The sequence below is a fragment of the Rana temporaria genome, chromosome 2 (genome assembly GCF_905171775.1).
Source record: "Rana temporaria chromosome 2, aRanTem1.1, whole genome shotgun sequence".
Classification (NCBI taxonomy): Eukaryota; Metazoa; Chordata; class Amphibia; order Anura; family Ranidae; genus Rana; species Rana temporaria.
This window is the reverse complement of record NC_053490.1, coordinates 230,260,584-230,275,875: the sequence shown is the minus strand read 5'-3', so window position 1 is coordinate 230,275,875 and position 15,292 is coordinate 230,260,584. Positions and strand designations below refer to the sequence as shown.

The following is a 15,292-nucleotide window of genomic DNA, read 5'->3' as shown; positions in this document are numbered from 1 at the left end:
ATGCAAGTTGGCCGAAATTGATTAAGAGTTTTTTTTTTTACATATATTTTTATTGTATATGTCTTATAGCACCAAAAAAAAAAACCCGCAGAGGTGATCAAAAACCACCATAAGAATGCGCCATTTGTAGGGAGAAAAAAAAAAAAAAAGGATGTAAATTTCGTCTGGGTACAATGTCACACAACCACGCAATTGTTAGTTAAAGTAACAGATTCTCTGTGATCTAAAGGTTTCAGCTCCACTGGCCACAGTTTAGTGGCCATAGGCTTTTTACACCTTCCAATTCGTAAAAGTTAAGGCTAGTGTTGCTCTCTGAAAGGAAACTATTTGTATTGCTCTTTAGAGGGCATTTGACAGGTGTTGTATAGTCTTCTTACCGCCTGTTTTTAAGCCCCTAAAAACAGGCTGCACCCCCCCCCCCCTTTCAATTCAATGGTTTGGGTTCCAAGAATGGTACATCTACCTCAACTTGATGGTGGGAATAATTTGCTGCAATTTAAAGCAGTGAGGCCATGGCAGCTGCCTGTGCTTTGGTAAAAAAACAACCCCTTCCAGTCCTGTCCTGCATTCTCCCTTATTTGATTCACAGTTGCATTTAGTAAAACAAATAAAAGAGCAGAAAAGAGGGGAGGGCTAGACTGGCAAAGAACAGTTCCTTCAATGGCAGTACCCCCTCATCACATCTCACTAATGCTGAAAAAACGGACCAGACAAGACAGCATATAGAGAATAGGATCTGCCATAATGTAGCCATTCCAGGAATAAAAAAATAAATAAAATAAAAAGTTAAAGATTTTACTTTGAAGTCATTTATTTTTGTATCAAGTTTCTTCGAAGTTTGGCACTTAAATTGAAAAGGAAAAAAATAAATAAAATTAATGAAAAAATGGCAGTTAATACTGTATTAACTTTAATTATTTAAACCTTCAGAAGAATGTATTTAAGTGGTACACTGTTTGTATAGCAAGTTAAATTGATCATCAACTAGATGGATATATGTAATTACATGTATTCAGCAACAAATGCCACATATGCTTTCTATGTTATTTCATGGTGTCCTAAGGGAAATTAAAACAGAGTGCTGCTATAGCAACTGCTTTTCGACAGCATTCCATCAAGAGGCCACAGTCTAGATACTCATTTGATGATCTCTTTACATTCAGGGACTTCAATCATAAAACCTATATGGTTTTCATGAAGAACTGTAGTGCCATCTAGTGCAAGATCTGTAAACAGGACCAGTGCACTAAAAGTTATCGCAACATTTGGAAAACCAGTGCCGAGATGTTTAAGGAACCCTGACACATTACATACTTTTCTAAACAAAAATATGAAAGCTGGAATCATGTCTGCATCAGATGCATCATATTCTTTATCATATTATCTGTTAAAAGGCCACCCATTAGAAAATCAGTTTTTTTGGTCACATTTGTTTATTAAAATGTTATAAATCCGGACACAAAGTGTTTTTTTGATCACCCTGTAAAAAAAAAAAAAAAAAAAATCTGAGTTAATTGAAGGAAACGGCCATTCATGGTTTGACGTCACCACCTACTGGACAAGGATGCTAGATGCAACTAAACTAAAAGCACACCCAGTGCACGTCTGGAGGTGGCTATAGCCCCATCTGCAGTAAGGAGTTTAGTTGGTGGCCAGCAGTATAGCACATACAGGAGACACACTAAAGACTGGGCAGGCATTGTGTTCTTCAAAGAACTCAGCATTAAGGATTTTTCAGCAAGTGCAAAAACCCAATCTTCTTCATCATTCATTGAAGAACAGTCATTCTTCATGACCGATGGAACATCCCAAAGCAGTGCCAGAAAGAAAGGAAGGGTGGGCCCATAAAACAAAAAAACACACACAGGACAGGGACCGCACCCTGGCAGAACTTCAACTGCCTCCTGCAAACCTTGCAACAGACTGGCATCCAAGAACCTCTTCCTAGAACTTGGAAAGGAAAGAACAACCAACCAGGTGGCTGTCTGGCAACCCTCAACAGAAGCAGAATGAGGAAACACTCAGGACATACTAAAGCCTCGTACACATGATTGGATTTTCCGATTGGAATTGTGTGATGACAGGCTGTTGGCGGAAAATCCCACCATTTGTACACTCCATTGGACAATTGTCAGATTTTCCACGGACAAATGTTGGATGGCCGACTTTAAAATTTTCCCCTGGACAATGGTCCGTTGTTGTATTTTCCAAATTTTCCGTCAGATAAAAGTCAAACACGCATGCTTGGAAGCAATGCTCACCAAACACAACATTAGCAGAAGTTGCCAAAAGGGTGGCGCTAAATAGCTGAAAAACCACATAGTACGCAACTACATTCATGTGTGTTGGCCGACAATTGTGTGCTGTTTGAATGCAAGAAAAGTTCCTGGCCAACGCCCTTCGGACAAAAAAGTCACAGGTTTTGTCTGGGGAAAATCCGATCATGTGTATGAGGCTTAAGTGTCATGGTAGACTATGCAGGACCTGGTGATGTAGCAATGTGGCCTCTAACGGCATGTAGCTTGTTTACCGAATAACCAATCCAACTAGAGAACATGGAAGACTAAGTCCAGGACCAGCCAGAACAATGGAGAGAGCCAGACTGCCGAGTAAAGGCAGTAGACGAGAGGTAGACTACTAGTTCTAGCTTCACCTGGGAAATGGAGAGCTGCCTCTCTCAGATGAGAGGAATGTGGACAAAAAGGGAAAGTAAAAATTATGAACATGTATAACCATTACTAATTTGCTCAGATGAACCGCAGACACCACAGATGGGGGGAAAAAAGAGCTTGGACACCCAACATGCAGAAGTGACACCACCAATAATCCACCGTGCACCAGGGTTGAAACGTGAATCTCAGACATTTTCAAGGGGAGGCTTTTGTATGGCTGATAAAAGACAAGATTCAACACTCATGGGGGCAAGAGGCTTAGAAAGGGAGAACCACCTGAGAGTCCTCACCCAGGAGAGTACAAACTAGGGAAAAGGGAGCTAAGACGTAAAAAATATAATAACCCAGGCCAAAACCTTTCCCCCCTCACATGGCTGAGGGCCAAACATCATTCCACGCCTCTTGAGAAGGAGGGAGGTGGTGGTAGCCGAGTCCAGCTGGGAAAAAGAGTAATGGATCCCCAAGAAGCAAAAGCACAATTAACCACCATTTCTCTGCCACGTACACATAGTGACATACGCCGATGCACGTAACCAAATCTAGTAGATCCATGGCCTCTGCCCACTGCATGTCGCAGCCCGGGATTCCTCCTGGAGGAAATCATGCGCCAAGCTGTTATATCCCTGGATGGCACAGATGAGACCAGCAGTGGGGGATGGAGGCACCCTTAACCCCAAAATCATGACAAACTGACAGTTTGCCAACCCCATCAGCTCAGCACAGCTCTCATAGAAATATTTATAAGCTCACAAAGGAAGCTGCTTGTGGAAGGAAGGGACCACAGTGCACCTGCCAGAGTTACTGGCAATCAGCTACAAGCAGGGGAAAAGGGCACCTGCATGCAAGCAAACATCTATAACATCTTTCACATTATACAAAAAAAAATAAAAAAATTGGGCCAAACTTTTGACGATTAATAGTGCAGCTCTAAAATGATGCACCAAACACAGGGAATATTCACAATCCTGAGGGCAAACCTGGCTTGTAGTTCTCTAATGGGGGGGGGGGACCTCTGATCATATATTGATCCAGATGACTGCTGTACGTGTCTGCTGAGGGGTGAGCACCTACCATTCAGCCAACCCCCCTCCCCCCCCCACAGCATGCATTCGGTGGTGGTGCTGCTGGGGACTACTCAGAACTCGAATACTCGTCTGTCACCCAACACCACAGTTGACTGAAGACAAAATCTTCAAGCCATCAACTGGATCCAAAAAACAAACAAAAGAACACAACTGTTCACATACTACTAAAGAAGAAGAACAGGACACTAGAAAATCTGAACTCCTTACTGCAGATGCAGGGTTTGGCCACCTCCAGCAGGCTGGGTGTGCTTTTAAATTTAGCTGCATCTATTGTCCTGCTCCCGTAGGTGGCGACATCAAAACCCTCCATTATGAGGAGAGTGGCTGTGTTCTTCAATAAACGATAATTTTTAATGTTTCTCTAGAGAACAGACCTAAAAAACACACACACACACACACACACACACACACACACACACCACACACACACACACACACCCACAACACACACACACACCACACACACCACCACACACACACCCCCCCCAAGTAAAGAAAAAGAATACGGTTGCAACTGGCCAACTTAAGTAATGAATGGAAAGTCATACTCACAATTATGTAGCTTCAGTATTTCGACTGCACTGTATGGCAAATGATAAATCAGAACTATCAAAGATAGTGATGAGATCTCCATCTAATATATGAAAAAAAAAATAATAATATAAAAAAAACACAATAGCTGTGCGGTGGCTAAACACAAAGTAAAAATATTCCCATTTTAAACAGCTGTCATTATCAATAAAACTATTATAATACTGCAACATGCCAGAAATATATGCATTCCTGACACCACTGCTTTTATAAACTGTCACCAGGTACCAACAGAACTTACTGCCGATGAGAAAACGGTATTTAGCGTTTTTATTTACTAAAATTGCATTTCCATGTTCTGTGGGAGACCAGATATAGTAAATTCAGGTTTCTGGCTTTAAGTAACACCAATACAGCACATCCCTTCAAATAAGTTTACATTAATGCCCCACCTGCTGTTGACATGCACAACAGAGATATCTACCAGTTATTATCGGACCAGTCTGGAAAGTCTTAGATAGTCGTAAAAGGACTACAACATATACTATGCTTTGTCATCTTAAGTGGTAAAGAGGGACACAGAACTATAGAACACTTTCTTGTAGTAGAACTGAGAATATCAGAGTCTCTGTGTGGTTGTTGCTGCTTCGCGTTTCCTGTGGTCAGATTTCTATTCACTTTCTTGGACAGGAAGTGAGGGAAATTTTCCCAAAAAAGGAAACATTCAAGCCCAACAGAGGTTTTATTTTTCTCACAAATGTATCCAAAAGAACAAAGCACAATACTTTGTCATTACAGAAAATGTAGGGTTTGGGAGTCTACTTCAGATACAGCAGGGTGAGTGGGAACTCTTGGTTCAGACAGCAGGCAGACATTACCTCAGCCCCCCCCCCCCCCCAAATATAAAATGTTAGAGAATTGCAAAGGAAAACAAAAGGGGGAGGGGCACAGAAAATATATAGTACAACTGTGGTCAAATTTGACAGTCTAACACAGTGTTTCTCAACTCCAGTCCTCGAGGCGCCCCAACAGGTCATGTTTTCAGGATTTCCCTCAGAGTAAACAGCTGTGGTAGTTACTAAGGCAGTAAAACTGATCAAATCACCTGTGCAAAATGATGGAAAGCCTGAAAACATGACCTGTTGGGGCGCCTCGAGGACTGGAGTTGAGAAACACTGGTCTAACAGATACAGAGGTCTTCAATAGAAGGCCTGCATTCAGTCTCCTGTGAGAGTAACATACCATATGTTAATGCAAAGAAAAGGACGTGGTAGTACATAACATAGATCCCAAAAACTAGGCCATACCACATATACAGAAATACTTAATATTGCTATAAATACTGGGCAATATTCACAATGGGACCACCGGTGTCCTTAGCCTAACTGGGGGAAAGAAAAAATATGGCTTCAAGGGAATTGGAAGTAAAGCCATCAGTGGAGAGGGGGTGAAACAGATGAGTAAAGAAGAGAGGGGAAAAAAAAAAGGTAGGGAGGGGGGGGGGGGTGGAATGGGGGTAGGCCATGCACATGAGCGTGATGGACACAGCAAGGGCGTCGCCCCATAATCAGGTCGGTCCTTCGTCAGAAAAAAAATTAACTTATTCCATGCCTACCAGGTCTTAGAGTGCTTCTCAGGTTTGTGTTGGGCCGTGTACCTCAGTTTTTTTTTTTTAGACATAAGTAGAACATTACCCACCTATTTTTGAAACTTACAGAAAAATGAGAAACTCTAAAGACAAGACAACAAAGTAGGTAATAAAAACCATTAGAAGAGTGTCTGAAATACTTTCCCATCAAACCAAAATTTCAGGTATCATTAGAACATAGAACTAAAAAGGCATCTATTTTTATATTTTGGATAAAGTTATAACCCTGTCAGTTGTTTTGCCATCTGTGTCCCATTGGGGCGATTCACCTTCACTTCCTGCCCCATAGCCACAACAATTAGTGAGAGGCAATCCCTGCAAATTAAGAAAAATTCCTTGCCCCCTTCCCACAGGTCATAGGAGCCAGTATCCCCACTTGAAGATTTCCCCTCTGTTACTCTTCTGGGGACAACCCAAGCCTGACAGGTGTTCTAATCCCTCTCCACAAAAAAAGGAATAGAAAGATAAAAACTGTCACTTGAGCAGCACCCAAAGTAAAGAATGCCTAGGGAGGAGTTCAGTAGCAACAATCCCTCTACCTAGTTCGAAATACCAACACCAGTTCCACATAATGACTGGAGGCGTGTTCCTCTGAATCAAAGCAGCATATAAACAAAAAAAGGACTAGCATCCAATAAGATTCTTCAGTAAGGAACAAGAGGTACATTAAAAAACAGTCAACTATATTTTTAAGAAAAATCCACATAAAAATGTGTATCCTTCACCACAATAAAGAGTTACAAACTTACAACATTGTCACGACACAGGTAGCTACCACAATCCAACTCTTGTACTGTCTGATATAATACGTTTTGAACTGGCTGAAAAATATTAGCTTAAGTCCCCTTTCACACTTATACGACTTGTCTCACGATTTTGTACTGCAAAATCATATGACAAGTCATTCTCCATGATCTTTAATGAACACCATTCATACTGGCACGACTTCAAAGTAGTCCCTGCACTACTTTGGTCCAACTTCCATGCGAGTTTATGTCCATAGACCTCAATGTTAAACCCTCAAGTAGCATGCAAATCGTACCTGAATAATATAGGCACGATTTCAGTACAACTTTGTAAGCACAAGCAGCTTTTTAACCCTTGTCCCACCCAATCCTTTCAGCATAGAAGCCCCTCTCAAGCACATTTTTCCACCACATATTCACTTCCTGATTCACCTCATTCGATTTATCCGTGAGTGCCCAGCTATTTATGATTTGTGTAACCCAAACTACAAAGACAATATCCCACTGACCACCAATGAAGGGGACATTCTTCCCACCGACTACCAATGTAAGAAGCATTCTTCTCACTGACCACCAATGTAAGGGACATCCTTCCCACTGACCACCAATGTAAGGAGCATTCTTCTCACTGACCACCATTGTAAGGGACATCCTTCCAACTGACCACCAATGTAAGGGACACCCTTCCAACTGACCACCAATGTAAGGGACACCCTTCCAACTGACCACCAATGTAAGGGACATCCTTCCAACTGACCACCAATGTAAGGGACATCCTTCCAACTGAGCACCAATGTAAGGGACATCCTTCCAACTGACCACCAATGTAAGGAGAATTCTTCTCACTGACCACTAATGTAAGGAGCATTCTTCTCACTGACCACCAATGTAAGGGACATTCTTCCCACTGACCACCAATGTAAGGGACATTCTTCCCACTGACCACCAATGTAAGGGACATCCTTCCCACTGTCCACCAATGTAGGGAGCATTCTTCTCATTCTTCATTATAGAGGACCCAAAATTGACCCCTATCTTTACGATTGGCAATGATGGGATGTACCCAATATCAACGTCTTCTCCGCCTCCGCTTCTTCCTCATGCACTGCTACTGCCGCAGCAGCAATGACAACTGCGGTGGCAGGAAAAGGAATTGCCTCACACCATGTATGTTTTTATTGGTTAATGCCAAAGTTGTGGCAAAGTCGAAGTTGTACTGATCCCAAATCGCGGCCGCAAATTCGCAGTAAAATCGCGGCAAAATCGTGGCCGCAAAATCGCACGACTTTGAAGTTGTATAAATGTGAAAGGGGCCTAAGTGGAAATATATTGTAGCAATACTGGATTGGCTGATCGCAGGATACCTCAGTATGAGCCGTCCACTATGATGATATAATCTACTGCAGCTATGATCAAAACTAAAAAAAAAAAAAGAACCGTGTAATTATCTTGTAGACTGTCTCGGATGTAGATTTCAATCATCTGGATGATCCCATATTGTGAGCACTGCACAATCCTGGCGATGTCTGGTGGTCTCGGGTCCACTACCCAACCTACGATTTACATGCTGGCTGTTCATCCGATTTATAATCAAATCACCGCATCACTGAAAATCTCTACCTTCCCCGCTTGCATTTTCTATCACCAGGACTGTGTAGTGCTCACAATATGGGATCATCCAGGTGATTGGAATCTACATCCGAGACAGTCTACAAGATAATTACACTGTTCTTTTTTAGTTTTGATCATAGCTGCAGTTAATTATATCATCTTAGTGGACTGCTCATACTGAGGTATCCTGCGATCAGCCAATCCAGTATTGCTACAATATATTTCCACTTAAAGCGGCGTTCCACCCAAAAATAGGAACTTCCGCTATTCGGAATCCCCCCTCTCTATACGCCATGTACGGCCCCTCCTCCATCCCACCCGCTGTGTTCTGGGAGACACACAAGTCCCAGAAGGCAACAGGGACCAGTGTGAGTTCGGAGCATGACCCACGCATGCACAGTAGGGAAGGCTTCACTTCTTGCTTCCATTAGATGGAGATGGCAGTGCCTCCACCCGAGAGACAGATCGGTTTTGGGTGCAGACATTGCGGGTGCCCTGGACAGGTAATTATCCATATTTTAAAAAGTCAGCAGCAGTATTTGTAGCTGCCGACGTTTAAAAAAATAAATAAATAATAATTTTGGTAGAACTCCGCTTTAAGCAAATATTTCAGCCAGTTCAAAAAGTATTACATCAGACAGTACGAGAGTTGGATTGTGGTAGCTACCTGTGTGGTGACAACGTTGTCAGTTTTTAACTCTTTATTGTGGTGGAGGATACAATTTGTTACACACACACACACACTCTTGTTCCTTACTGAAGTATCCCTTTTTGGATGCTAGTCTTGTTTATTTGGTCTTTAGTTATACCTTAATCTCTGAAGACTTGCTTCCTGTGGAATATATAGCATTTTAAATTATACAAGTCAGTATGCCTCTTTAGATAGAATAAAAAATAAATAGAAAAGGGAGTTGCGTTGTACAAGTAAACAAAAGCAAGAAATAGTTCCTGAAAACAGTGCTGCAATATGCAGTTAGTTAATGCACATTCTGTTAGCACCACCATGTGGCAAGGTTGGTCTATTGTTGAGCTTATTTCTCCACGCAGCATGATGATGTGGCAAACCATTAAATGTTAGCTGGCTGAATATACTGCATTTGCTCATCGTGTTTAAACATACATTACTGATGAAAACATTTCAGCCAAGCTTTAAAAGCAGGGAAAAAAAAAAAAAGAAGGAGGAGGAAATAAAGTTCAATTTTTGAAGTCCTAGCTTTTAAACAGTGATTCATGCTATCCCAACATTCAACTATCTATCAATATAAAATCCAATAAATAAAAATATCTATCTGCATCATTATGAGTGTATATTAAAAATATTGTACACACGCAGGGATGGACAAAATAATGGGATAAAAATTACATTTGTTTTATTTATTTTTTATTTCAAAGTAATAAAGTCACTAAAACAAATGCAAAAGGAAAAACGCGATGAAAGTTAGCATGTGACACCTAAAAATCAGAATGTCAACTAGCATGTTTCAAAACAAGATATAGGTTTCCAAAGAAGCCAAATGGTTGGTGTTCTAGCTGCAGATGGGTCAGCCATTTAATGTGTCAAGGGGCGCATTCAAAATGTAGCAGCTGGTAACAACCAAATACAAGCTGTACAAAAGAAAGGAGTTTTTAAAAGCAGTAAGCTATAAGGCTGATGTGGTGGAAATGTATTCCCAGCTTGCCTTCCCCACCTGCAAGTGCAGCTCAGTGCATATTCTCAGCATGCATCAGTGAGGGGATAAATGAAATCTTGTGTAAATACATAGAAGTTCGGTCACACTAGCCCAGCTAATCAAGATGGCCAAAAGAGGACGACCAGGAGAAAAGCTCTCCACATACACTGCATCCGGAAAGTATTCACTTCTTTGCAGGAACCTCTCAAGCTTCATATGATTGGATGGGGAGCATCTGAACAGCCATTTTCAGATTTCTCCAGAGATGTTCAATCGGGTTCAAGTCTGGGCTCTGGCTGGCCCACTCAAAGACATTCACAGAGTTGTGCCATAGCCACTTCTTTGTTATCTTGGCTGTGTGCTTAGGGTCATTGTCCTGTTGGAAGATGAACCTTCGCCCCAGTCCGAGGTCAAGAGCAAGTTTACATCAAGGATATCTCTGTACATTGCTGCATTCATCTTTCCCAGAAACCTGACTAGTCTCCCAGTTCCTGCCACTAAAAAACATCCCCACAGCACGATGCTGCCCTGTAGGAATGGTATTGGCCAGGTGATGAGCGGTGCCTGGTTTCCTCCAGACATGACACTTGCCATTCAGGCCAAAGAGTTCAATCTTTGTTTTATCAGACCAGAGAATTTTGTTTCTCATAGTCAGAGTCCTTCAGGTGCCTTTTGGCAAACTTCAGATGGGCCATCATGTGCCTTTTACTGGAGGAGTGATTTCCGTCTAGCCACTCTACCATACAGGCCCGATTAGTGGAGCACTGCAGAGATGGTTGTTCTTCTGGAAGGTTCGCCTCTCCCCACAGAGAAAGGCCGGAGCTCTGTCAGAGTGACCATCGAGTTCTTGATCACGTCCCTGACAAAGGCCCTTCTCCTCACCCGATTGCACATTTTGGCCAGAATGCCCACTCTAGGAAGAGTCCTGGTGGTTCCAAACTTCTTCCATTTACAAATGGAAGTCACTGTAGTCATTGGGACTTTCAATGCTGCAGACATTTTTCTGTACCCTTCCCCAGATCTGTGCCTCGATACAATCCTGTCTCGGAGGTCTACAGACAATTCCTTGGACTTCATGGCTTGGTTTGTTCCCCAACATGCACTGGTAACTGTGGGACCTTATAGATATAGATAGGTGCGCGCCTTTCCAAATCATGTGCAATCAACTGAATTTACCACAGGTGGACTATCAAGTTGCAGAAACATCTCGAGGATGATCAGTGGAAACAGGATGCACCTGATGTCAATTTTGAGTGTCATGGCAAAAGCTGTGAATATTTATGCACAAGTGATTTTTTTGTTTCTTTTTTTAATAAATTTGCAAAGATTTCAAACTATTTTTTTTTCCACGTTGTCATTATGGGGTATTGTTTTTAGAATTTTGAGGAAAATAATAAATTTATTCCATTTTGGAACAAAAAGTGAAGCTCTGTAAATACTTTCCAGATGCACTGTATGTTAAAGAGGAGGTCCAGAAAAAAAAAAATTAAAAATTAAAAGTCAGCAGCTACACATACTGCAGCTGCTGGCTTTTAATAAATGAACACGTATCTGTCCTGGAGCCCAGCGATGTCGGCAGTATGGTTCCCAGGGTGAAGCCGAAAGGCTACACTGCCGGGTTCCCTTACCCGCAATGGCTTCACGCCGGGAACCTCCAAAGACATGCTGGTAGGTTAATTGGATCCTGGTCAAATTGGCCCAGTATATATGCGTTTACGACTTAGTGTCCCAAGCGTGTCAAGACCCTATGGGGTAAATGACCGCACCAGCCAGGAAGACAGATTGCAAAAAGCGCCTAGAGGCGATTCAGTTCGCATGTGTAGCGCTATACAAGTCAGTCATTCATTCACGCCGGGAACCCCACATGCACATGAGCGAGGCCCCACTCCGCTATTAGCCCGGCGGCCAGGAGAGGAGGGAGCCTCGAAAGGTGCCAATTGTGGCACCGGAGGGGGGGGGAATCCAATGAGCGGAAGTTCCACTTTAGGGTGGAGCTCCACTTTAAGAAGCGGGCAATGCTATGGATATTTGAATGAGATGATTAAACCGCAGAAGACAATGCAGTCTATGAAAAATAGTAAGCGCTTTTGAAGAAGGTAAACTCTACATCAGCAGTTTTGCGATTATGAGCAGTTTATTCACTCTATGGTTCCCTCTACTTCTCATTATTTTGCCTAAATTGCAGTAGAATGTTCTGTATGAAAACCTGAAAATAAATGTTGCTCTGCTATATATTCCCTATTAACTCCTGGAATTATTCTAATAATTCATTATGTTAAATTGTTACATGTCAGCCTGTCCCAGCGACTTTGTTATTCAGACAACATACCTTCATCTTTATACTTGATGGCTACTTCATCATTAGTGGAGAGTTTTCCCCTAAATACTCTCTGCATCATCAGGACCAGCTCATCATAGGTGATGTCTTCATTGTGGATTGGAATCCTGCGAATGTCTTCTCCAAGCTGAGCCTTAATAATCAGCTTGCCACTTAGGTCCAGTTGGCCATTCATTATGAGTCCGTGGTGGTTGAAGCAGCTTTAGAGAAAACATAAAAAACACATCACATTACTAATCAAAATACCGAAATATTTTACCAGCCACTACCAAAAAATGTGTCCCATGTCTGACCGTGAACCTGTGGGTAAACTAGAACTGTAAAACTCACTGCAGCAAATAACTGACAACATAAGTGGCCAGCACACACCTCTTGAAGCAGGGACTTCTATGGCAGAACCTCCCATATCAGATATAAAAATATTGTCTAAATTCACAGTTCCCACAGGTAACAAAACCTGTCCCTTCTCCGCTGACAGGTGCATCATGAACTACATTGTAAAACAGGGACAAGAAGCCTACCATACCCCCAAGAACTGCAGAAACAGCAAGGACTTTCAGCAGCAGTGCAATACCCGTCTCTAAGGCTGGGTTCACACTTTTGCGAATTGGATACGGTTTCCGGCATCCAATTCGCAAGTCTGGAGACTTTGACTGGCTCTCAATGGAGTCGATTCACACAGCTCCGGGACGGCTGCAAAGCAAATTGCACAGGAGTCCTGTGCATCTACTGGTCAGTTTTAGGTCAGCAGTCACCGAGAATTTGGACCTGAAATCCGCTCCTCACGGTAGTGTGAACCCAGCCCAATACAGAAGGCTGCCTGCCGACAGCTTATGGTATCAACTGTTTACATAATGCTTATAAATCATTGTCTCACAATGAAGGTGGTCTTCTACCCTTTTCCCCTCCAAAACACATTGAATACCGAATGCAGGAGCCAAACTCCATTGAGGGACAGAGTCATTACCAACTGGAATACGTTGTTGAGTGCGGGCCTCAGGCAGAGGTTACCAGTGAGGAGCTTGCACCCTTTAAATATGCTATACAGGGTTTGTGCGAGTTACGGGTGCACAGACACAGGAGATTTTTCTTTTTTCCTAAAATCGGCGAGTACCGATACCTGTGCTCAAGTACTCGCCGATAACAATTACCTTTGTGCGATTTGAGCCCATACTAAATTAATAGGCTCAAATTGCATTGCAAAGAGTCACATGCAATTTGAACAGGAATGTGGTGCCATTTCCCGCACCACTCTTGTGTGAACCTAGGCTGGAGTCACTATGACAAGCCTGGGTTCACACAGGAGCGGTGTGGGAAACCACATGTGATTCGGACAAGAATCGCAAATAGCTTTCTTGTTTAAATCACATGTGATTCTTTGCAGAGCAATTTGAGCCCGTTCATTTTGTATAGGCTCAAATCGCACTGCAGAGGCATCGGTTTCGATGAACTTTACAGTGAAGAAATCAGATGTTTTTATTGCACAAGGAGAAGCATTTTTTATTTTGTAAGGATAGTGGAAGGAGAGCCCCACAGTGAGGGTGAGGAAAAGTGGAAGGTCTGCAGTCGCTGCTGAAGTGCATGGAGCTGGAAGAGAGGCTGGAGAAGGACCAAACGTGAGGTCCTACTAGCAGTAAGGCTTTGAAGCAGGGCCAGGCTTGGTGTGCATGCAAGCCAAGACCCATAGAGCAGGGACAGGAAGTTTGTGCTAGATGTGGTTTCTGCAGTGAAACTGATAAGTGTTGTGCCCAACTACAGCGTTGATCTTCTATGGGGCAGTGTATGGAACTTTTAAATGATCAAAGTACGGAGTATGGATTACTCGGTATTAAAATTTAGGATTGAGATATCTGAAGCCCAACACTAGACATGGGAGAGTGCAGGTTTGAGCTTGTGGGTATATATGGGGATAAAAAAAATTGTATCAACACATATAACCAAACCTTTATCATAAAAATGATAAAACAGCGCTAAAAAAAATAAAAAAAATTATGGATAAAGTCAGAAATCACATGTAAAAAAATTGGATAAAATGATGAAGAGTCCAAAAGTAATTGCGTGGATCAAAGTTCATACAGTGGTAAGTGCTTCTAGGGTTGAAATAGTAGTGCACCCTACACCAACTCCCAATCTTCACCACACAAGTGAGGCACACTTTCCCTCTGGGGTTCACACTCACCAGATAAAAGATTAAATTGAGCCTTGTAAACAATCCTCCTTAATAGACCTCCACCATTAATCCAGAAGCAGTAAGGGTTCATTTCCACTCAGTCTCTGATCAGCAGAAACACTCTTTCATGCCAAACTGAAAACAGATCGGAATGGCGGCGCCGCTTGTCCGGAGAACGGGCGCCCTCTGGCGGAGACAGAGCAGCCGCGCCATTCCGATCTGTTTTCAGTTTGGCATTAAAGAGTGTTTCTGCTGATCAGAGACTGAGTGGAAATTAACCCTTACTGCTTCTGGATTGATGGTGGGGGTCTATTAAGGAGGATTGTTTACAAGGCTCAATTTAATCTTTTATCTGGTGAGTGTGAACCCCAGAGGGAAAGTGTGCCTCACTTATGTGGTGAAGATTGGGAGTTGGTGTAGGGGGCACTATTATTTCAACCCTATAAGCACTTACCACTGTATGAACTTTGATCCACCCAATTACTTTTGGACTCATCATTTATCCAATTTTTTTACATGTGATTTTGGACTTTTTGCATTTTTTTTAGCGCCGTTTTATTATTTTTATGACCCAGGTTTGGGTATATGTGTGGATACAATTTTTTATTTCTTAATAGATGAATTTTTCTCATTTATTTTAAACAGCTGCTGCACTTTTTATCATATTAGACTCTGATACTGAATTATTTAATTGGACAATTATTTCTTTATTCCTTTTTTGGAATCTCACTTACAGACAATTATTTTTGGCGCCGGGAAGTGCACTTTGGGCTCTTTTGTGTTTTAGTGTGCACATTCTTTTTGGGGATAAGGATACGCCG

General features: G+C 42.2%; 1 protein-coding gene across 1 annotated transcript in view; it reads right to left on the bottom strand.

Moving 5' to 3' along the window:
- Positions 1 to 15,292, bottom strand: part of TFG (trafficking from ER to golgi regulator) — a 46,072-nt gene that overhangs the window by 13,434 nt on the left and 17,346 nt on the right. Inside the window, 2 exon segments of the mRNA XM_040336599.1 lie at positions 4,310 to 4,391; positions 12,293 to 12,501. Of these exon segments, the coding sequence (XP_040192533.1) occupies positions 4,310 to 4,391; positions 12,293 to 12,476 (266 nt within the window). The 5' untranslated portion in view covers positions 12,477 to 12,501.